The 25,700-nt window shown below is 36.8% G+C and overlaps 1 protein-coding gene across 1 annotated transcript in view; it reads left to right on the top strand.

The window, feature by feature from the left end:
- Positions 1-25,419, top strand: part of glipr2 (GLI pathogenesis-related 2) — a 35,504-nt gene extending 10,085 nt beyond the window's left edge. The window contains exons 6-16 of the mRNA XM_042421248.1: positions 6,481-6,612; positions 6,832-6,858; positions 7,047-7,250; positions 7,662-7,739; positions 8,131-8,280; positions 23,164-23,217; positions 23,437-23,463; positions 23,650-23,874; positions 24,211-24,288; positions 24,680-24,829; positions 25,293-25,419. Of these exons, the coding sequence (XP_042277182.1) occupies positions 6,481-6,612; positions 6,832-6,858; positions 7,047-7,250; positions 7,662-7,739; positions 8,131-8,280; positions 23,164-23,217; positions 23,437-23,463; positions 23,650-23,874; positions 24,211-24,288; positions 24,680-24,829; positions 25,293-25,375 (1,208 nt within the window). The 3' untranslated portion in view covers positions 25,376-25,419. The remainder of the gene's footprint in view (positions 1-6,480; positions 6,613-6,831; positions 6,859-7,046; positions 7,251-7,661; positions 7,740-8,130; positions 8,281-23,163; positions 23,218-23,436; positions 23,464-23,649; positions 23,875-24,210; positions 24,289-24,679; positions 24,830-25,292) is intronic.
- Positions 25,420-25,700: the final 281 nt, after the last annotated feature.

Here is a 25,700-nt window from a genome sequence, read left to right as displayed (position 1 = left end):
GTACATGTCATTCCTCCACTAATGTGGAGGAATGTAATCTGTTAACTGACAGAAACCTCGTCCAAACAACAGTGAGTACTGAAAAACAACTGGAACCTGACTATACCAGTTTCATATAGATATTTCTCCCTCTCAGGCAGTTACTGTATCACAGAGATAGCCCTGTGCAAAAATTGAATTTATCCAGATCAGCAGTTACTGTTGTAAAAAAACACTTCTGGTACTTTTATTTGCAGTGGATCCACAGTACTGCCACATTTTGATATATACAATATTTTGCATATAGATAAATATTGGTAAAATATTGGTTTCATTTTATACTGTTCATAATTTATGAGTTTGATTCTAGGGTCCATATGTGACGGACTTCACCATATTTTGTGGTCTGCTGCGGTCACACTATGATCAAACCTTTTTGATAGATAGTATTTTTTTGCTCAACCTCTTTGGCAAAATCTAGTCAAGTCATTCAACTCAAGGATTCACAAACAGAAATATCTCTTTGTTTGAGGGTTGGGACTGAAATTAGAAACATATGGGTTCAGTGACAAGTCTCAGTTTCCTCTGCGGAAGTTTGAACAAAGCCTAATTGGCACACGACTAGAAAAGACATTTTTTACAGAATGAGGCAAAAGTATTTTTTGGATTCTCTGTGGGGGTGGTGTAAAAGAAAACTGAATCACATGTTATCATTTGATGTATTTCTTCAATATATCATACATGTTTCAGACAGTGTTTAAGTTCAGTTTAGTGTTAGTTAGTGTTTCACACATGTTCTAAATTCCTCTGTGCTATATCTATTCTAAACTTAGTTCTTTGCTGTGTAAGATGAGGCAGTTGTGTGTTTAACAGTTAAGTCTATTCTGTTATACCCTTACCTGAGCCAGTGATAAGATAAACTGTAGTTATGTAGATGTTTATATGTAAAACTGATAAGCTTTAGAGGATAGTGTGGTTTGTCCTTAATTTAATATAGTAGTGATGTTATTTTGTGATGCTACTTGGTGCATGCTTATGTACTGTCATATATGGTCGTGAAGAAAGACTGTTCCTAGGTTAGCTGAACTTTTGACTTATGTTTCTATCTGGGTTGGTTGCTGACCTGTAAGGTTAGTAAGCAGATGTCATAAATTCTGTACAAGTAGTATTTAAGGGACTGGTTAAGTGCCAACCTTTCAGACAAAGAAAAGATAGCTAGGTGGTATGTATCTTTGTCTCCAGAACTATGATGCATTATACTTCTGATTGTATTATTGGATTACATTATTTCATAACCTGACAATGCTCTCTTGTGTGTTTATTGAGTGATCAGCAATTTCCCATTACAGTGGTGACGACTGGTTGGACACATTTGTTCTCACATGGTGACAGCAGGTGGTCCGCTGGATGGAAACAGATTTTAAGTCTGTATCAGTTGTAAACATAGTGATTATGAAGTTTGATTATGTACAGAAGAATATAGAACCTTTGCTGAAAATCTTTTGAAATGTTCAATAAAAAAATGGGCTTGTTTTTACTGTGGTTCTATGATCACCCTTTTAAACTTCATTTTGTGTTTTCCTGTTAGTCACATAACCCAATGTCAATAAAAATGCATCCATCATTCCATGATGTATATCAGCCCTTGACCTCCCACAACAACAGTGTCCCTGCTGCACAGTAGAGATTTCGACAGTAGTCTCCATTCACTCTCACACAAACAATCAAGAACAGAAAGACAAGACAAACAGAATTAACACCAACATCTTAGAAGTAAAGTTAGAAGGTGCTAACACACAGATCTTACAGACCAGATGTTTGTCTGCTATTCAGGTTCATCTTTAAATGTTAATTCCAAACCTATTACAATTCATCACTGTGATTGTGAAGCAACAACAAATATATCGCCTGCAAGATTTAGAGACACCTGGTCCTGTTACTGAATAGGTCACATTCATCTTTTTGAATTCTGTTTTAATCCCAGCACGGTCACATGACCCAGCACCAGATAGGCTGGGGGTTAGTCGGGTTATAGCTTGAATGAAACACACTTTATGTTAGAATATGCTTTATATAAACATAATATTTACAGAAATATTTAAGATGCTAGAACTAGATTTTGAAAAAGGTCCATTCTGCAAGACAGGGCCTCAAAAATAGGTAGAAACCTGGGTGACATGGTAAAGAATGGCCCATTTCAGTTTATATTGTTCTTTTTCACATGTTACCAAAAAAATTGCAATTAATAAAATGACTACAAAGTTTTTGCTGCCTCGTTGGTAATCATTGGTATTCATTATCATCAAGTTCCCTCCATATTAATTTCATTTCATTCTCACATAGTGTTTGGTCATGAAGGTACTTGCACAAGGTTCAAGTCACACTAAACTTTTTAGGCCCCTTCACTTTCTATCCAGCATTATATTAGAATTAAGAAGTCCACCTTGGATGCAAGTACATTTAAGTACATTGTGCGGATAATGCCTCTCTTTCACTCTTCACTTTTAAGTGAAAATTTGAATGCAGGACTTTTACAATATTTTTACCATGCAGTATTAATAGTTTTACTTTACTAACTTACTTACTGAAAGGTTTTGGTAGTTCTTCTACCATTGCCGATACAAACATTCCCATTTAGAGAGAGGGGGCCCCCAAATCACTAAATCCGCCCCTGGGCAGAGGGCTGGAGGATGATGATGAATGAGGGGGAAGTGGCGTGGGTTGGCTGCTGGTGGCAGGTGGTAATGGGTTGGACAGCAGGTAGGCAAGTAGGCAGGGTTGTAATCCAGGAGCACTAGAACAAGAGACAGCAATTAATTAAAGTCCAACACCTTGTAACCTTGTCTGAAACGTGTACTACCAGTGTGCCTGAAACAACAATCTGGCGACGAATGAGCAAAGAGGCGGAGTAGATGGGCCTTTTCCAAAATAGCCCCTACACCCTCTCCCGACCCACCTCCACTCCATTTACACGTTAATGTGGAGGGTCCACCATATTAAGTGCCAGCCCAAACCAACGTGCAACACCTATTGTGTTCGTCATGGGAGACGCTCCGTACAAATGTTAAGTTCCGTGCGACCACCCATACAAACATTTACTCATAAACTGCTCAGACTTACATAGACATTTAATATTGCCACGCAGATGTTAAAAAATGAAAGGTTACATTGCATTTAAGATAAAATATACCGTTCTCTGGTCTAGAAAACAATAGACATACTCATTTAATGGCAAAGTATTGTATATTTACAGAGATTGTTGCTAAAACCGCGCAGCTTCAACATAAGAATGCAAAACCAGAAGACATTTACAAAGAAAAGAAATGCAAACCAAGAGGCTTGGGAGTAATTTTAGTATTATAATATTAGTATTTATTTTTTTCCATGGGCTTAGACCTACTGTGGAGTGAATGTAATAAGTCATCTCATCTCACTGCCCACACTGGGGGATGTTGAAGTCTACCTATGTTTTAAAGTAGTGTCATTTATATATATATATATATATATATATATATATATATATATATATATATATATATGCTCAACAGCCCAATTGTTTTGGACAGGAATTTCTATAAGTTGTTTAGATTGTTATCCTTCATATCTCCAGACAAGGATGTTCACAACCTCTGGTTGTTATATCCCAATTAGTGGAATGACCTAACTATACTTATGACTACAGACTTATAAAGGAAAAGGTAAACACATTCATTAATGTTTGTACACAAATGTAATTACCACAGATACATTCTATTAATGCACAACAGGCTTTCAATAATACTTGCAGTGTTACTGTGTATTGTATTGCCATTTGCTTGTGAAATTTGGCAAATGACAATATAACGCAGGATATTTGATGCACTTGTACAAAAGGATCACTATGCAAGGAGTGTACTGATGTGGTCTATACCTAAGAAATGCATTTTGTGTTTTTGATAATAAAAAGACTAAAAAAAAATGTCTTCACCTTCTGGAAGATGTCCTCTCATCTTGCAACAGCTGGTGGATGATGGCAGCAGTTGCCACCTCAACCATTGACAGTAGATAAAGTTTAATTTTAAGTACATAAATATTTATCTACAGTCAACGATCCCGACATATGCTGATCGGAAACTATGGTGAAAAAAAGTTATGGCAGTTGCTGTTTCTCTTGAAATGGAGACTGTACCCGATACACAGTGGTGGAAGAAGTACTCATCCTCCAGAGTCTGGAGGATGGGATGCACCCACAGACGACGGGCAGAGCAGTGCTGTTACCACCTCAAGTACATCAGGGCAATAGCTAGAGTGATGTTTATCTCCATGCCGCAAATAATCTCTTATCAAGGAAAAAAATTATCATTTTAGCAGGATGACATCTCTTTGGCATCCCATCTCACTTCAGAGAACAGAGCTTATCTGATAGAAATTCACATTGGCCAAACAGGATGTTTCATTTTTGTGGTTTGCATTTCTGTGGGAAAATTAAAGTGTGTGGATTGATGAATATTAAATGGCATGTGAACCCAGAATGGCTAATTTGCACCAAGTTCAATGTCAAGTGTAAATTAGAGAGCTAATGCTCCATTTGATGAATGACAGCAAACAACAAATTGTAATCTGCCTTGTCAATTAAGTCAGAAAAGTATTATATAAGTACAGTCAATTTAAGATTTAGAGCTTTACAGACTTGTAGTAATGGCTGCAGGGCATGAATTATGAATGATAGACTTTAAAGCAGAGAGAGCTTTAATAGACACAAACATGTTGTCAAATTACTGACAGTGAGAGCAGTATTGCGCAATGCCACACACACCACCGGTGGTTCAGACCAATCAGCGTCCTATGAGGATTCTTAGGAATCCAACTGCCTCACAAGATAAGATGGTGATAGACAGTGATAGAGAGTCCAATCACCTGCCAAGTACTTTTTGAAAGTGCCTGCCTTTTTCCAAACAGTTTCCAAGGATGACCTATCAGACGGTTCTGCACATTGGTTTATAATAATATGAAATAGAGATGTACTGCAGTTACATTTTATCCTCTATGTCAACAGTAGAATTACATAATGCCTTGCAAATCCAAAAAAGACTAAATGTACTTCATTCTCATGGTTTGATGTTCGTACTTGATCAACGGAAATCTTTGTTTCAACCAAAACTTGAGTGAGAACTGACTTTGTTTGTTTGTTGTTGATCATTTTAATATTTGTTCATTTTTAGTGTGTTTGTGTGTCTGTAAAATGGACGCTTTGTGTGACTGAATTCTTTTTGTAATGTTGTATACACTCACTGTGCACTTTATTAGGAGCATGTGCAATCTAATGCAATCCAATACAACAGCAAGCTTAATACCTCAATAATAAACATAAAGTAGAATCATCACCTTTCTGACAATGACCAAAGCTTCATAAAAGTAGAATTTACAGCAGAGCTGTTGTATTGGATTGCATTAGATAGCACAGGTGTTCCTAATAAAGTCTTCAGTGAGTGTCTCTTTTGTAAAGGAGATCTCAATCTTAATGAGACTTCTCAAATATATAAACATAACTACATCATTTCCCAGCAATGTGCACTTGCATATTTGATTTGCCAATGCAGTGTATTGTCAGATGAAGTAAGTAGTGCTGGTCAACTCTGAATTCTTTTCTTTTCTTATTTTATTTTATTATATTCCATAGCGATCTGTGTCAGAGCCCTATTGTGCTAATCCAGAGGTTGCAAATAAATGAATGATGAAGCTCCATTTCCTGATGCAGTGTTACTTCTATTAAAGGGAAGTGTTCCTAACTTGGTGTCAAAACTCCCCTGTAACACAAAACCACAATTATATAACAACTTTACATTTTGTGAGCAAGCTACACCAATGATGTTCTAAACATTCAGAGTGAGAGTTCATTGTAGAGTTGTGGGGTGTGCAACTCATCCTGGTAAAATGATTAGTGCAATATTCGTTGGATTTGTGGTAAACATAAGCATGCATTAAGGGCCTTGGAGTGGTTTTGTATAGCCAGCTAATGAGAGTCATGTGCTTTTGTCTGTGTTAAATTCAGGCCTCAGTTTGTTAAAGCCACAACCTCTTTTACAATATCTCAACATGCCTTCACTCCTATGTCGTCTATTTACGTGTTTTCTTTGGCAAAAGATGTATACAGCTATGTAATTGCCTTATTAATCAGTTAAAAGTCACTTAGAGGGTGGTAACCGAGACTGAGCAATACACAATACACCTGGTTATTATCTATGGATTAACACAGTCACGAGCAAATCTTAAATACCAAGAAACCAGAAATACACCTACTAATTATCACCTGCTTGAGTACCTTTCCACTGTCTAAGAACAATATTTTTATGCACATTCTTTGCTAATGTCTTATGTTTCTGGGGAATCTGTGATAAGAGAGACAAATATGACAAAAAGAATGAAACTGCATTTGCAGAATGTGAGAATATCCTGCAAACAACACTGTGCACTCTGTGAGTTATCTCAAAAAGGATAAGTGGCCAGGTGAAATAATTACAGGCAAGGGCTGGCTGTCTGTCTCCTCCTATATGAAAATGAGGAGGGAGTTAGAGGTCCAACTCATGCATATAAATACAGGCTCCAAGACAGCTAGAGGAACTGTATCTTTGCAGACCTCAGGAAAACACTCAGGTAAGTGCTATCAGATTACTGTAGTAACAGGAAGGTATTTGTGTTTACTGCTGGTAGATAGGCCCTCCACATGATGAAATGACTCCTTTCTCACCACTAGACTCTGCCTTGGCACCTGGCTGATACTTTGTGAATTTTTGACTTTTTTGATACTAGATAAAAATCTGTTGGATTGTGTTTTTGTTGATTCTTCTCAACTGTATTCTTACTTCATTTCAGCCTTCATCACCACAAACACAATGGCAGGTTAGTGCACTGTTTATCACACTATAAGAACATAAAGGTATCATCATTATGGTGATTTGTATTATCATATGGCATGATTCATCCTGTCTATATCCACTATCTTTGAATATGCCAGCCTCAGTAATTGCACAGCATATTTCCTCTAAGCACTAAAAGCTCATCCATTGATAATGTCTTTTTTTCTACAGATGCAAGCTTTAAGCGGGAGTTCCTGGAAACCCACAACGCCTACAGGGCAAAGCACGGTGCGCAGCCGTTGACCTATAATAGTGAGCTGAACGCTGCAGCTCAGAAGTGGGCTGATCACCTGCTTCAAACCGGCTCCAATGAACACAGCAAGAGCGGAGAGAACATCTTTAATATGTCGAGCTCTGCACCACTTAAACTGACAGGTGGATGATACACACAACCTGACTCTTTTGCATCCTTTCATCAATTCATTCTTTTATTAAACCTCTGCCTAATCACATTCATTCCAAGTTGATTGCTGGTTGATTCATTTGTTCACCTGCTAGCCTTTCAAAATCACAGTGCTTTTTAAAGTGAGACTGTTGCAAGAATAATATAAATATTCTCCTGTTAAAAATGAAAAGTTGAATTACTAAGCAATAAAACACACACCTTCGAATGTCAGCAAACTGGGGGGGTTTGCAGCTACAGCCTAACTTGTTCTGCTATAACCAGTAGCTTATGGTGGCAGCTCTGTTTAAGCTGTAGAACTCAAACTCCCAAGCACCACTCCAAATGTGCATTTTGTGTTCATAATTTGCTATTATGCTTTTTTTCTCTCTTTCATGTTTCAGGAAAAGAAGCTGTTGAGTCATGGTACAATGAGATCGAGAAATACAACTGGAGCAGGCCTGGATTCAGTGGCAGTACTGGTAAAAACCCACCTGATGAGTTTCATTTTCATGCCATAAATAGAGATTAAAATATGTAAATGAGTAAAAATGTATCACTTCATATTTATCACTTTAAGAATAAGACATGAGAAAAAGAAAGTTAAGGTACAAATGTGTTGCTCTGCAGTAATTTGTTGGGGACAGATTGATCAAAATCGAAGGTTTATGGTATTAACCTTAATTTTATGAATTACAAAAGTAGCCATACAACATTATGATGGCATGTTTTCCAACAGATGTAAAACATAGGTACAACTCCAAAATGCCTTTGCATTTAAAGCAGAATTAGTAGAAAATGAGTCTTTGTTTGCAAGTTAGAATCACAGCAGCACACTCTGACAACACTGCACTGCTGTGTTTCTTCCTGCAGGTCATTTTACTCAGGTGGTGTGGAAAGAAAGCACTGAACTGGGTGTGGGCCTGGCCACTGATGGCAAAAAAGTCTTTGTGGTTGGGCAGTACCGGCCACCTGGTAACATGACCATGCCGGGATACTTTGAGAAAAACGTCCTCCCACAAGGTAACATATTACCACAGTTTTACATATTTTACTGTCTGTACAGCAGAATAAATGCATGTTTCCAAAGGGAAACTATAAATGTATAAAATAAATGTATAGTTTAAAGAATACTTTTGTCAAATTAAGTACAATTTTAAATGCAGAGATGCAAAGATGTCTTTTTTATATTATTGTTATGGTTCACTTGAAGTTTTTGTACTGTTCACTGATACTAACCAGTATGAAATAACTAGCTTTGTATACATCTAAATTCATCCTCTGGGTTGCATACAGTGACTTTTCTCTCATGCAGTCGCTTTTCAGCCAGCTGACATATTGTTTTATTTTATTAATTGTATTTTATTTTTATCTGGTGCAGGTTTAAGAATATTCACATTTTTCCCATGCTTCTCATGCTTTTAGCTGTAACATCTCACCTGTATTCACTGAAATTTTTCCAGCATAAAGGTTGTGCAATGTACAGCTGGAAGAGAGGCTGGTGGAACAGACAACACCTCCAATGAGACAGCTGGAGTGAGCCCAAGAAAAATCTGCACACTGCTGTAGAAGACCTGGACCATTCCTGCAACCATCAGACCCACATTAATAAATATTCCATGCTGTAAATAAGTTTTTTTTTTTAAAAACATCAAATAAAATACATTCTATTTCTTAATTGTCCTGATTCCAAATGATTTTAACTGAACTAAGTTGCAACATAAAGCTTGTACATCAATGTGGCATTGGTGTTTCTGTTTCTAAATATTTGAGAAAATCTCAAATTATGCACTACATTTTGTTTATATTTATGCACTAAAGTCCATAAATTCTGTTGAAAAATATAGTAGTTAAAGTTTATGAGCAATCAGTGTTGAGTTACGTTAACATTCACATTTTAATAGATCTACAGACAGATTAAAGGAAAGACCTGAAAACCCAAACTTTACTCATACATGTATGTCCATTTTATTCTTGTACTCCACTACAATTCAGATGAAGTATTTTACTTTTTACTCCACCACATTCATCTGATAACTTAAATTGCTAGTAACTTTTCAGTTTCAGATGAATAATACAAATGTGATCAACAAATAAATTGAGTTATAATTGTAGGTTAAGATAAAATTGATCCCCAGGAGGAAATTCACAGTAATTGAAATTAGCCCCACCTTTATAAGGTGCAATATTAAAGTGATGTATATATTCATGCATGAATAATTATAATCCAATAAAATAATAATCATTATTCTGATATGGGCCATTCTGTATAATGAGTAGTTTTATTTGTGGTACTTTAAGTATATCTTGATGTTAATACTTTTGTACTTTTACTCAAGTCAAAGTTTAAGTGCACGACTTGTAATATTGCTGTTTTACTGAGATCTGATGTCTTCCAACACAGTCACCAGGGCCAGTATACAACAGTGCATGTATACAGTCACTCAAAGTCAAAAATTAGGTCCTAAACCTGTCAAAATTCTAATATCTTTGTTCTTATTCTTAGAATTAACAGCAGTTAGTTTACAGTAACCAGCAGGGGCAGCAAATACACACTTTCCATATTTTCCATATTTTTTCAATGTATGATGATCAATCAAATGTTTACATGTTAGTGTGATTCCTCTTGATGTTCACAGTAACCGCATTTAAATGTACCCTAAAAAGTGCAATAATTACTATATAAATTGCTGAGCTGTGAAATACAAGAATTCAGCTGAGTTTGAAATACAAAGAATAATAAAACATAAAAATTACAAATTAAACAGGTAAATATATAAACTTCTCAGTATAAGCTTTTCATGGTTTTCAGGTCAACCCCTGAGTTCTTAAACATGCATCTGATTGACATCTGTCTTTAAATGATTACTATATCCTCCTTTAATCTTGTATGAATAATATCTCGTACAGCATACACTGATAATGTCAGCATAACTGTTGGGGAAATATCTTTCACAAGCTTCTTGCATGTTTCAGTATATTGAAGCATATGTTGGATACAATGAATAATGGGTACTGTTAATATACGCATACGCATGAAGCTGTGATGCAGCTCTGATAACCTTTGGAGGCTTGCTATTGTCTGATTCAGAGGGAGGTATTGTGGGTAGACATAATTGTAATCCTTATTTAGCAACACTTAATCAGCACTTAAAATCAACTTTGATCAGAATTAGTTTGGGTTTGGCACTGTGATATGTTTTGACTCATAAATCAAAGATTAAGACTTATAACACAATTTCTTTGAAGTTTTATTCATACCAGCCAAAGGTCTGTATTTTTTTTTTTACCTAAATTTACATTCTGACTCAAATTTCTTTTGATTTAAAGCATTCTTCTTCAGACTACAAAATATTATTCATGAAGAACAATACATCATCTGCAACCAAATGTATAATTTAGAATACAGCTGTTTAATCTTAATATTTGCAGCTGCTGCTTTCTTGTGAGCTGTTATCCTATCTCACACATCTGATAGGATGTTACATCAATTTTTCATTCCTTGGGGGCTGCAAACAATAAGAATGAAGCTGGCACTGCTTTTCCTTATAATTACATTCCATTCACCTTCATCATCTGCACTTGACAACATGGTACAAAATACTCCTCATTATAAGTTTGTTCTGATACTTACTCTATACCAGCAGCAGAATTTCCTGTGAAAATGGATAATTTCATACTTCAATTACTGTAAACCATGTAATGTACTGCAGCATCTACATTACCATATTTCAGTGATATACTGTGTGTGTCCACATTAGTGGTCCATGTGAAAATAATTCCAAAAAGTACAGCCAGGTGGCAGCATAACACAACAGAATGTGCCTCCTCTACACGGTGCATTTTAAAACAGAGCCTGCACAAAAACTGGCTATCTATGTGTTTGCACAGATTCACTAAACAATTAGTTTTTATTCAGTGTTAATTTACCTTTGATGTCTGTAATCTTGCAAGATTTGAAACTGCTTAATTAAAAAAAAAAATGTGGAAATAACATGAATTGCATAACTTGTATGGAGTAAAGTATGGTGCATAGCAAAGGACTACATTTCCCATCAATCTTTTTTTTTTTTTTTTTTTTTTTTTTTTTTAACGTCACATGAAGATGATCCAAGCAGGTGTACAGTGTGGAGTGACCCAGAAGCTACTTCATTTGCATAAATTTAGTATTCAAAACCATGAAATACAATGTAATACACAAAGTAAAGGAAACCAGACGATACACTTTTTCAGAATATGTTTGATTTCACATTATAGGAACAAATTATGTGTTTTATGTTATTAAAGCTAAAACACTGTACTCATATTTAGAATGTGTTTGTAAGCTGTGACATATTACTTACATGCTCACAGTGCATACATGTAATGAAACTGTAGTCCATCATCACTGGAGATGCTGTGCTGGTAATCACACAGGGCAGTGTAGTGAATCAGCAATATGCAAAGCTCCCATGTATCAAAATTATACAGATAAGAATGAATGTATTCTATGTCTGCCTGTTTTACCTAATGTTCACTGTCAGGGTATGAGGAACAGGGGGCATGCTGGGAAAACCTACCCATCACCAAAAGGTCATAGGTTTGATTACAGCAACAGACACGTGTTCTGGTAGGATTTAACTGAGGATCATCTCTAGGTATGATCATGCATTGAGTTATTCAACCTTGTCATTGGATGATCATATTTGGCTATGATCATCAGTCATCATATTTGCGTGGCCCTTTATTTACTCTGTGTTTGGCTGGTGTACATAGAGCTCCCTCTAGTGGATAGCTTCTCAGAAAAATGGCTTTCATTTAGCACTTAGCTCCACCTCACTGACATCATTGTCATAAATCCAGACATGGAGGAAACCTGATTGCTTCGTACTTCCTGTATGGTTGATTCTTCCACACTGCAATTATTTGTAGCTGAATAAAGCCAGAGTTTTTACAATGTGCACAGTATATAGATAGTTGTTAGTTATTGGATTTTGGATGCATGATCATTTCATCTGCACACACACTGAAGATTTTATTTCAGTGACATTGGTAAGATATAATAAGCTGTATACATGTGTAAAGGTAGTAAATATACTGTAAGTACTGTAATATTTTACTACGATGAGTCAATATTTGAGAAATGAAGCAACATCTACTGTTGCATTGTGTTTAAATTTGGTTTATTTATTAAATTTAAGTCATTTTAAATATATAGCACATTTCATTAGGCCTTATACTGAATGTGCTGTGCATTAAAATGAACACAGCAACAAGTAACATGTACAGAAGAATATAAGTAATAAAATACCAGTAAATGCAACAATAACAAAAGAAAAGAAGGGAGATACAATAGAAAAATATGTGAAAAACCAACCAAAACCCTCCAAGATACTGGCAAACCCCACAGAATATTTTTTTCAGTTTTTCATAACCAGCTTCAGATATGAATGCTCTCATTTTTGATTGAAAGTTGCCATAGTTCTGTTTCTGATTTGACTTTCAGAGTCACATCCACATCAGTGATTCCAAGCTTCCTGACTAGATCGCTGTATTTCAGAGACAGACTCAAAGTGTGAATACATTCTGCCCCTGATTTTCTTCTGTTTCTAATTGAGACCACATTTCCCATAAACCCTGTTGCTTCCTGATCCCTCCCCTTTGCTGGCATTTGAAAGTGTTTGGGGGAAGTGGTTTCTCAGTCAGCCTCCAGCTGCCAGGATCTCTGCAATGCAACTCTGTGATCATTAGAGGCTGACTGTCTTTTTGCTGATCACATTTTGGTGATGGATATGATGTGATTTATAGATGCTAACATGCTACATGCAGCAAATTTAAGCTCATCCCTAAAACACTGTTAAATACAGTCAGTGAGAACCAGAGATGTAGACACAACAGTAGATTCTGAACTAGTCCCCCGCCCCCCACCCCTGGTGCAACGCCCCAACATCATGACACTGGTGTATTTCCTGCAGTTAGGTCAACTTTTTGGCATCTATCTATTTATCTATCTAACCAGCCACCCGACCCACTGTCACGAGGAGAGCGGAGCAGGTGGACCCAAATGCAAAAGACAGCAGGCAGATGTGATCAAATGCAGAATATTTATTGAAAAAGTCAACAGAAGTTGAGACACAGGAACAAAGCAGACTAAGCAGAACAGATCAAACTATACTTAAATACAAACTGATAAGATAACTAATCAGACAACAAGGAACAGGTGGCAAGACACAACGGCAGGTTGGGAAGAAGACACAGGAAGCAGGGCAGGGCAAACGAACATGATAAAGGGCAGGTGTGAAGGTGACTGTAGTGCAAAGTATTTTATATTTCCAGGGATTGTTGCTAAAACCAAGCAGCTTATAAACATAAGAATGCAAACCGAGAAGACGTTTGCAAAGAAAAGAAATGCAAGCAAAGAGGCTTGGGAGTAATTTTAGTATTATAATATTGTTTTTTTTCATGGGCTTTTGTCTGCCACCTCACTGCCCACATTGGGGGGGTGTTGAAGTCTACCTATATGTTATAAGTCTATCTATGTTTTAAAGTGGTGTCATTTTTTATATGTATACATAATTGGTTTGGACAGGAACTTTTATAAGTTGTTTAATTGATTCACAATGGAAAATTGATACATTTAAAAAAAAAAAAAGTTTGACAGAGACAAGGATGTTCACAACCTCCAGTTGTTATATCCCAATTAGCAGAATGAGCTAACTATACTTATGACTACCGACTTATAAAGGAAAAGGTAAATACATTTATTGTTTCAGTGGAAAAACATTCATTACTGTTAGTACAAAAAGAAGAAAGGCATTGTTGATGATAAAAACATTAAAAAAAAAAAAAAAAAAAGAATGACTTGGTTGTCTGGAAGATCTCCTCCTCTCATCTTGCAACAGCTGGTGGATGATGGCAGCCGTTGCTGCTCCCGACATTGACTGTAGATAAAGAATTATTATGTAGTATATAAATATTTTTATACAGTCAATGATCCCGACAGATGCTGATCAGAAACCATGGTGATGAAAAGTTATGACAGTTGCTGTTTCCGCTGGAGAGAGTGAAGTTCGTCCCGTATTTATACCCTACACATTAAAGAAGGGAACTTCATTCAGCTGTGAGTGTGACTACAAACAGAGTGCACTTGGTGATGAACCACAACCATAACTGTGTCTGCACTTTCACCTCTGACAAAGTACATCTACCATCACAGTAAAATCATAGAATACACAGTTCAACACCCATACTGTACATAGAGGGGCACAGGGTCAGCAGTGGCACCACACCTAAAGAAGTCATAAAAGCTATGAACTAACTAGTCTAAATTTCTCATTTACTGTCACAGAAAGTTTACTAAGCCACATTGAGCTTTGTTTTGGCCACTTGTATTTCAGTCAGTATAAAATTACAGTTCAGCTTGCTCTACAACATCACAAGTCTTGGGCCCTGCATGTGGGAATATGTCTTTTATTTTCTTCAGAGTTGTTTTTCTTGGAAGGGTCTCCATTCCAAGAAAAACAACTCTGTCTCTTTAGAATCAGTTTGCTTTCACTATTGTTCTGCAGCTTTATCTCAAAATCACACTTAACTCTCTGCACTTCATAGAGAAATAAGATTAAAAAAATAAACATGTTTCTCTCTTCTTGCACCTGACTTCTTATGCTGGTTCACTTACCTGCAGGTGTGTCTCCTGTGGAGGAAAAAATTACATTAGAAATGACTACTATATTATTGTATTAATACTTTGATAATCATTAATCCAGTGTAGAAGTATATTCAACAGATCAATTTTGCCTTTAAAAGAACATGATACACTCTTGACCTTATCTATGAGCTTTTATATGCTGTAACCACATTGTTCTGTTTTAAGTAAGATGTCTTTGTCGAGATGTCTCGCACCTTGTTTGTGTAGATGAAATAAGTGTCTGTTAGGAGCGTAGACTGTAAAAATTATGGACATAGTTACCATGATGTCACCCACTGGTTTGTGGACTGCCATTTTGAAGCTTCGAGTTTAGCGATTTGACCGTCGCCATCTTGGGTTTGACCATCACCATCTTTGATTTTTGAAGCCAGAAGTGACCATATTTGGAAGAGAGGGTGGAGTTGACCCTAGAGCTAGCTGCTAACTTGGTTAGCACAGAGCATTTACAGTCTATGGTTAACTGTGATAATGCTAATGCCAATTTTCACTTTTGAAAAACAGGCCTAAAACCATTACAACAAAATGTACTTACTGGAAAAACTGAACATCCGACTCCTTAGAGGGTCTTTTATCACAACCAAACACTGAACAAGACTTTTTTAGGCAACCAAAATGTTACAATTAACCTTCATGAACTGAAAACACTGTGAAATAGCAGCAGCTATGCCTATACTCTGTGAATCTGGGGTTATGCATTGGTTACGTTACATAATCAACATTTTCGCCATGGTAGCGACTTCTCAATCAAAAGTTAACCACATCCAAAAGCATACACTGCTTTATCTCTATTTTACTTTAAATGTGGCCATAATTTACAAAATGAACATCATGATGTATTGAAGAAGACTTGAAACTAGCGATTGAACCATAAACTCATTGGCAAAGTGTTTACTGGGGTAATAAATTAAGTGAGAAGCAGGGTCATTTTCTCATAGACTTCCATATGATCAGACATCTGGCCATTAGAGAGAATGCAGGATTAAGGCACTTCCGAATTGGCTTCACTTTTAAAACCAGGCACTACCATGGATGTATTATAAGAGCTGGATACCGAACCGAAAATGGTGCCCGTTCAGCTCAATAAGAATTGCTCGGCTGGCACCAAAAAAAGTTTCTAGCTTCCGATTTTGCTTCCGCATTGTACAGCAAAAGAATACTGTGTCCCTGGTATATAGTTGCCTTTCTCACCTAACTAGACAAGTTGATATTTCAGCTGCAATGACATTACTATCTGTTTTCATATCTAGAGGTTCCCTGCACGTTCATACTTACGTGGAAGGCAAACAAAGATCGGACCACTTGAGTACGTGTCTGTGGAGGAATGTAATCTGTTAACTGACAGAAACCTTGTCCAAATAACAGTGAGTACTGAAAAACAACTGGAACCTGACTATACCAGTTTCATATAGATATTTCTCCCTCTCAGGCATTTACTGTATCACAGAGATAGCCCTGTGCAAAAATTGAATTTATCCAGATCAGCAGTTACTCTTGTAAAAAAACACTTCTGGTACTTTTATTTGCAGTGGATCCACAGTACTGCCACATTTTGATATATACAATATTTTGCATATAGATAAATATTGGTAAAATATTGGTTTCATTTTATACTGTTCATAATTTATGAGTTTGATTCTAGGGTCCATATGTGACGGACTTCACCATATTTTGTGGTCTGCTTGGGTCACACTATGATCAAACCTTTTTCATAGATAGTATTTTTTTGCTCAACCTCTTTGGTTGTCATCCAACTCAAGGATTCACAAACAGAAATATCTCTTTGTTTGAGGGCTGGTACTGAAATTAGAAACATATGGGTTCAGTGACAAGTCTCAGTTTCTTCTGCGGAAGGTTGAACACAGGCTAATTGGCACACGACTAGAAAAGACATTTTTTACAGAATGAGGCAAAAGTATTTTTTGGATTCTCTGTGGGGGTGGTGACGAGTGGTTGGACACATTTGTTCTCACATGGTGACAGTGGGTGGTCCGCTGGATGGAAACAGATTTTAAGTCTGTATCAGTTGTAAACACAGTGATTATGAATTTTGATTATGTACAGAAGAATATAGAACCTTTGCTGAAAATCTTTTGAAATGTTCAATAAAAAAATGGGCTTGTTTTTACTGTGGTTCTATGATCACCCTTTTAAACTTCATTTTGTGTTTTCCTGTTAGTCACATAACCCAATGTCAATAAAAATGCATCCATCATTCCATGATGTATATCAGCCCTTGACCTCCCACAACAACAGTGTCCCTGCTGCACAGTAGAGATTTCGACAGTAGTCTCCATTCACTCTCACACAAACAATCAAGAACAGAAAGACAAGACAAACAGAATTAACACCAACGTCTTAGAAGCAAAGTTAGAAGGTGCTAACACATAGATCTTACAGACCAGATGTTTGTCTGCTATTCAGGTTCATCTTTAAATGTTAATTCCAAACCTATTACAATTCATCACTGTGATTGTGAAGCAACAACAAATATATCGCCTGCAAGATTTAGAGACACCTGGTCCTGTTACTGAATAGGTCACATTCATCTTTTTGAATTCTGTTTTAATCCCAGCACGGTCACATGATCCAGCACCAGATGGGCTGGGGGTTAGTCGGGTTATAGCTTGAATGAAACACATTTTATGTTAGAATATGCTTTATATAAACATAATATTTACAGAAATATTTAAGATGCTAGAACTAAATTTTGAAAAAGGTTCATTCTGCAAGACAGGGCTTCAAAAATAGGTAGAAACCTGGGTGACATGGTAAAGAATGGCCCATTTCAGTTTATATTGTTCTTTATCACATGTTACCAAAAAAATTGCAATTAATAAAATGACTACAAAGTTGTTGCTGCCTAGTTGGTAATCATTGGTATTCATTATCATCAAGTTCCCTCCATATTAATTTCATTTCATTCTCACTTAGTGTTTGGTCATGAAGGTACTTGCACAAGGTTCAAGTCACACTAAACTTTTTAGGCCCCTTCCCTTTCAAATGGACATCCCATTAGTTTTGTCCACTGTACTGTTTTAATGAGTCTCAAAATTTGAACCATCACCCTCTGACTGGAGTAGTGTAACTCTCTGCTACCAGGCCTCAAAAAATTCTACAGCTAATTCAAAACTGAGCAAATAGAATGAAGAAACAAGTTCCCTGGTGACAAAATCTTACTGACTACTTTTACAGCCCTGAGGGATCTTGTAAATGTTGTATGTTACACAACACACTTACACAATACTCCCTCACATCCTCAAATGCTTCTCTAGACACAAAGATGACTCTGAGTCTGACTTTTAAGTTCAAGCTCCTAGACTTTGGAATGACCTGCCTGAGTAGATTTAGGCAGCAAACTTTGTTCATTAAGTCGTGTTTGTTATGGTTTTACAAGGTGGACCCAAATGCAGACTCAGAGGAAGATGGAGATGATTAAAAGCTTTTATTGCCAGGATGTGGGGAATGGAGGTGTAAGGAGCAGTGGAGAAGCTGGCCAGGGCAGAGGCAGGGGCAGCCTTTATCATTAGGCAAGGTTTCAACTGTCTGGGGCTCCCAACTAAAGGGGCCCCAAACAGCTATAGATTTATTATGATGTTTAGATATGACAAATACTGAATTATGTAACTATTCTAACTCATTGTACCCCAAAATAACTTACAAAAGGCCCCCAAAGCACTTAATAAACTGTATACTTCCACTTCAGAGTAAAACATTGTACCACCACATTTACCTGACAGATAAATGTTACTAGTTATGTTCAAATATAACAAATAATATATGATGCATTATTTTTGAATATATATATATAATATATTAGAATTAAGAAGTCCACCTTGAATGCAAGTACATTTAAGTACATTGTGCGGATAATGCCTCTCTGTCACTCTTCACTTTTAAGTGAAAATTTGAATGCAGGACTTTTACAATATTTTTACCATGCAGTATTAATAGTTTTACTTTACTAAGTTACTTACTGAAAAGTTTTGGTAGTTCTTCTACCATTGCCAATACAAACATTCCCATTTAGAGAGAGGGGGCCCCCAAATCACTAAATCCGCCCCTGGGCAGAGGGCTGGAGGATGATGATGAATGAGGGGGAAATGGCGTGGGTTGGCTGCTGGTGGCAGGTGGTAATGGGTTGGACAGCAGGTAGGCAAGTAGGCAGGGTTGTAATCCAGGAGCACTAGAACAAGAGACAGCAATTAATTAAAGTCCAACACCTTGTAACCTTGTCTGAAACGTGTACTACCAGTGTGCCTGAAACAACAATCTGGCGACGAATGAGCAAAGAGGTGGAGTAGATGGGCCTTTTCCAAAATAGCCCCTACACCCTCTCCCGACCCACCTCCACTCCATTTACACGTTAATGTGGAGGGTCCACCATATTAAGTGCCAGCCCAAACCAACGTGCAACACCTATTGTGTTCGTCATGGGAGACGCTCCGTACAAATGTTAAGTTCCGTACGATCACCCATACAAACATTTACTCATAAACTGCTCAAACTTACATAGACATTTAATATTGCCACGCAGATGTTAAAAAATGAAAGGTTACATTGCATTTAAGATAAAATATACCGTTCTCTGGTCTAGAAAACAGTAGACATGCTCATTTAATGGCAAAGTATTGTATATTTACAGGGATTGTTGCTCAAACCGTGCAGCTTCAACATAAGAATGCAAAACGAGAAGACATTTACAAAGAAAAGAAATGCAAACCAAGAGGCTTGGGAGTAATTTTAGTATTATAATATTAGTATTTATTTTTTTCCATGGGCTTAGACCTACTGTGGAGTGAATGTAATAAGTCATCTCATCTCACTGCCCACACTGGGGGATGTTGAAGTCTACCTATGTTTTAAAGTAGTGTCATTTATATATATATATATATATATATATATATATATATATATATATACATATATATATATATGCTCAACAGCCCAATTGTTTTGGACAGGAATTTCTATAAGTTGTTTAGATTGTTATCCTTCATATCTCCAGACAAGGATGTTCACAACCTCTGGTTGTTATATCCCAATTAGTGGAATGAGCTAACTATACTTATGACTACAGACTTATAAAGGAAAAGGTAAACACATTCATTAATGTTTGTACACAAATGTAATTACCACAGATGCATTCTATTAATGCACAACAGGCTTTCAATAATACTTGCAGTGTTACTGTGTATTGTATTGCCATTTGCTTGTGAAATTTGGCAAATGACAATATAACGCAGGATATTTGATGCACTTGTACAAAAGGATCACTATGCAAGGAGTGTACTGATGTGGTCTATACCTAAGAAATGCATTTTGTGTTTTTGATAATAAAAAGACTAAAAAAAAAATGTCTTCACCTTCTGGAAGATGTCCTCTCATCTTTCAACAGCTGGTGGATGATGGCAGCAGTTGCCACCTCAACCATTGACAGTAGATAAAGATTAATTTTAAGTACATAAATATTTATCTACAGTCAACGATCCCGACATATGCTGATCGGAAACTATGGTGAAAAAAAGTTATGGCAGTTGCTGTTTCTCTTGGAATGGAGACTGTACCCGATACACAGTGGTGGAAGAAGTACTCATCCTCCTTAGTCTGGAGGATGGGATGCACCCACAGACGACGGGCAGAGCAGTGCTGTTACTGCCTCAAGTACATCAGGGCAATAGCTAGAGTGATGTTTCTCTCCATGCCGCAAATAATCTCTTATCAAGGAAAAAAATTATAATTTTGGCAGGATGACATCTCTTTGGCATCCCATCTCACTTCAGAGAACAGAGCCTATCAGATAGAAAGTCACAAACACACACACACATTGGCCAAACAGGATGTTTCATTTTTGTGGTTTGCATTTCTGTGGGAAAATTAAAGTGTGTGGATTGATGAATATTAAATGGCATGTGAACCCAGAATGGCTAATTTGCACCAAGTTCAATGTCAAATGTAAATTAGAGAGCTAATGCTCCATTTGATGAATGACAGCAAACAACACATTGTAATCTGCCTTGTCAATTAAGTCAGAAAAGTATTATATAAGTACAGTCAATTTAAGATTTAGAGCTTTACAGACTTGTAGTAGTGGCTGCAGGGCATGAATTATGAATGATAGACATTAAAGCAGAGAGAGCTTTAATAGACACAAACATGTTGTCAAATTACTGACAGTGAGAGCAGTATTGCGCAATGCCACACACACCACCGATGGTTCAGACCAATCAGCGTCCTATGAGGATTCTTAGGAATCTAACTGCCTCACAAGATAAGATGGTGATAGACAGTGATAGAGAGTCCAATCACCTGCCAAGTATTTTTTGAAAGTTCCTGTCCTTTTCCAAACAGTTTCCAAGGATGACCTCTCAGACGGTTCTGTGTAACAAACCATCTGGTGCGTCAGGTTAAGCCCGAACAATGAACGGCCTGAATAACATCACCATCTACTGCATGAAAGGGCCACGAGGGGATGGTGGGGCCATGTTGGTGAGATGATGAAATGTGATGAAGGGTGACCGGTTTGAATAAGACATCCATGAGTTTTAAGCTCCAAAGAAGAAAGAAGAAACCAACACACTGCACATGGGTTTATAATAATATGAAATAGAGATGTACTGCAGTTACATTTTATCCTCTATGTCAACAGTAGAATTACATAATGCCTTGCAAATCCAAAAAAGACTAAATGTACTTCATTCTCAAGGTTTGATGTTCGTACTTGATCAACGGAAATCTTTGTTTCAACCAAAACTTGAGTGAGAACTGACTTTGTTTGTTTGTTGTTGATAATTTTAATATTTGTTCATTTTTAGTGTGTTTGTGTGTCTGTAAAATGGACGCTTTGTGTGACTGAATTCTTTTTGTAATGTTGTATACACTCACTGTGCACTTCATTAGGAGCATGTGCAATCTAATGCAATCCAATACAACAGCAAGCTTAATACCTCAATAATAAACATAAAGTAGAATTATCACCTTTCTGACAATGACCAAAGCTTCATAAAAGTAGAATTTACAGCAGAGCTGTTGTATTGGATTGCATTAGATAGCACAGGTGTTCTTAATAAAGTCCTCAGTGAGTGTATACAGTATGTCTGTTGTTTTTCAGTCTCTTTTGTAAAGGAGATCTCAATCTCAATGAGACTTCTTAAATATATAAACATAACTACATCATTTCCCAGCAATGTGCACTTGCATATTTGATTTGCCAATGCAGTGTATTGTCAGATGAAGTAAGTAGTGCTGGTCAACTCTGAATTCTTTTCTTTTCTTATTTTATTTTATTATATTCCATAGCGATCTGTGTCAGAGCCCTATTGTGCTAATCCAGAGGTTGCAAATAAATGAACGATGAAGCTCCATTTCCTGATGCAGTGTTACTTCTATTAAAGGGAAGTGTTCCTCACTTGGTGTCAAAACTCCCCTGTAACACAAAACCACAATTATATAACAACTTTACATTTTGTGAGCAAGCTACACCAATGATGTTCTAAACATTCAGAGTGAGAGTTCATTGTAGAGTTGTGGGGTGTGCAACTCATCCTGGTACTATGATTAGTGCAATATTCGTTGGATTTGTGGTAAATATAAGCATGCATTAAGGGCCTTGGAGTGGTTTTGTATAGCCAGCTAATGAGAGTCATGTGCTTTTGTCTGTGTTAAATTCAGGCCTCAGTTTGTTAAAGCCACAACCTCTTTTACAATATCTCAACATGCCTTCACTCCTATGTCGTCTATTTATGTGTTTTCTTTGGCAAAAGATGTATACAGCTATGTAATTGCCTTATTAATCAGTTAAAAGTCACTTAGAGGGCGATAACCGAGACTGAGCAATACACAATACACCTGGTTATTATCTATGGATTAACACAGTCACGAGCAAATCTTAAATACCAAGAAACCAGAAATACACCTACTAATTATCACCTGCTTGAGTACCTTTCCACTGTCTAAAAACAATATTTTTTATGCACATTCTTTGCTAATGTCTCTGGGGTTTCTGGGGAATCTGTGATAGGAGAGACAAATATGACAAAAAGAATGAAACCGCATTTGTAGAGTGTGAGAATATCCTGCAAACAACACTGTGCACTATGTGAGTTATCTCAAAAAGGATAAGTGGCCAGGTGAAATAATTACACGCAAGGGCTGGCTGTCTGTCTCCTCCTATATGAAAATGAGGAGGGAGTTAGAGGTCCAACTCATGCATATAAATACAGGCTCCAAGACAGCTAAAGGAACTGTATCTTTGCAGACCTCAGGAAAACACTCAGGTAAGTGCTATCAGATTACTGTAGTAACAGGAAGGTATTTGTGTTTACTGCTGGTAGATAGGCCCTCCACATGATGAAATGACTCCTTTCTCACCACTAGTCTCTGCCTTGGCACCTGGCTGATACTTTGTGAATTTTTGACTTTTTTGATACTAGATAAAAATCTGTTGGATTGTGTTTTTGTTGATTCTTCTCAACTGTATTCTTACTTCATTTCAGCCTTCATCACCACAAACACAATGGCAGGTTAGTGCACTGTTTATCACACTATAAGAACATAAAGGTATCATCATTATGGTGATTTGTATTATCATATGGCATGATTCATCCTGTCTATATCCACTATCTTTGAATATGCCAGCCTCAGTAATTGCACAGCATATTTCCTCTAAGCACTAAAAGCTCATCCATTGATAATGTCTTTTTCTACAGATGCAAGCTTTAAGCGGGAGTTCCTGGAAACCCACAACGCCTACAGGGCAAAGCACGGTGCGCAGCCGTTGACCTATAATAGTGAGCTGAACGCTGCAGCTCAGAAGTGGGCTGATCACCTGCTTCAAATCGGCTCCATGAAACACAGAAAGACGGAGGACAGCAAGATGAAGGACGGAGAGAACATCTCTGAAATGTCGAGCTCTGCACCCCTTAAACTGACAGGTGGATGATACACACAACCTGACTCTTTTGCATCCTTTCATCAATTCATTCTTTTATTAAACCTCTGCCTAATCACATTCATTCCAAGTTGATTGCTGGTTGATTCATTTGTTCACCTGCTGGCCTTTAAAAATCACAGCGCTTTTTAAAGTGAGACTGTTGCAAGAATAATATAAATATTCTCCTGTTAAAAATGAAAAGTTGCTGCTATAACCAGTAGCTTATGGTGGCAGCTCTGTTTAAGCTGTAGAACTCAAATTCCCAAGCACCACTTCAAATGTGCATTTTGTGTTCATAATTTGCTATTATGCTTTTTTTCTCTCTTTCATGTTTCAGGAAAAAAAACTGTTGAGTCATGGTACAATGAGATAAAGGATTACAACTGGAGCAGGCCTGGATACAGTGGCAATACTGGTAAAAACCCACCTGATGAGTTTCATATTCATGCCATAAATAGAGATTAAAATATGTAAATGAGTAAAAATGTATCACTTCATATTTATCACTTTAAGAATAAGACATGAGAAAAAGAAAGTTAAGGTACAAATGTGTTGCTCTGCAGTAATTTGTTGGGGACAGGTTGATCAAAATCAAAGGTTTATGGTATTAACCTTAATTTTATGAATTACAAAAGTAGCCATACAACATTATGATGGCATGTTTTCCAACAGATGTAAAACATAGGTACAACTCCAAAATGCCTTTGCATTTAAAGCAGAATTAGTAGAAAATGAGTCTTTGTTTGCAAGTTAGAATCACAGCAGCACACTCTGACAACACTGCACTGCTGTGTTTCTTCCTGCAGGTCATTTTACTCAGGTAGTGTGGAAAGAAAGCACTGAACTGGGTGTGGGCCTGGCCACTGATGGCAAAAAAGTCTTTGTGGTTGGGCAGTACCGGCCAGCTGGTAACAAGAACATGCCGGGATACTTTGAGAAAAACGTCCTCCCACAAGGTAACATATTACCACAGTTTTACATATTTTACTGTCTGTACAGCAGAATAAATGCATGTTTCCAAAGGGAAACTATAAATGTATAAAATAAATGTATAGTTTAAAGAATACTTTTGTCAAATTAAGTACAATTTTAAATGCAGAGATGCAAAGATGTCTTTTTTATATTATTATTATGGTTCACTTGAAGTTTTTGTACTGTTCACTGATACTAACCAGTATGAAATAACTAGCTTTGTATACATCTAAATTCATCCTCTGGGTTGCATACAGTGACTTTTCTCTCATGCAGTCGCTTTTCAGTCAGCTGACATATTGTTTTATTTTATTAATTGTATTTTATTTTTATCTGGTGCAGGTTTAAGAATATTCACATTTTTCCCGTGCTTCTCATGCTTTTAGCTGTAACATCTCACCTGTATTCACTGAAATTTTTCCAGCATAAAGGTTGTGCAATGTACAGCTGGAAGAGAGGCTGGTGGAACAGACAACACCTCCAATGAGACAGCTGGAGTGAGCCCAAGAAAAATCTGCACGCTGCTGTAGAAGACCTGGACCATTCCTGCAACCATCAGACCCACATTACTAAATATTCCATGCTGTAAATAAGTTTTTTTTTTTTAAGAACATCAAATAAAATACATTCTGTTTCTTAATTGTCCTGTTTCCAAATGATTTTAACTGAACTAAGGTGCAACATAAAGCTTGTACATCAATGTGGCATTGGTGTTTCTGTTTCTAAATATTTGAGAAGATCTCAAATTATGCACTACATTTTGTTTATATTTATGCACTAAAGTCCATAAATTCTGTTGAAAAATATAGTAGTTAAAGTTTATGAGCAATCAGTGTTGAGTTACGTTAACATTCA

The sequence above is a fragment of the Thunnus maccoyii genome, chromosome 9, assembly GCF_910596095.1.
Source record: "Thunnus maccoyii chromosome 9, fThuMac1.1, whole genome shotgun sequence".
NCBI classification, from domain to species: domain Eukaryota; kingdom Metazoa; phylum Chordata; class Actinopteri; order Scombriformes; family Scombridae; genus Thunnus; species Thunnus maccoyii.
This window is presented reverse-complemented; position numbering and strand designations above follow the sequence as displayed.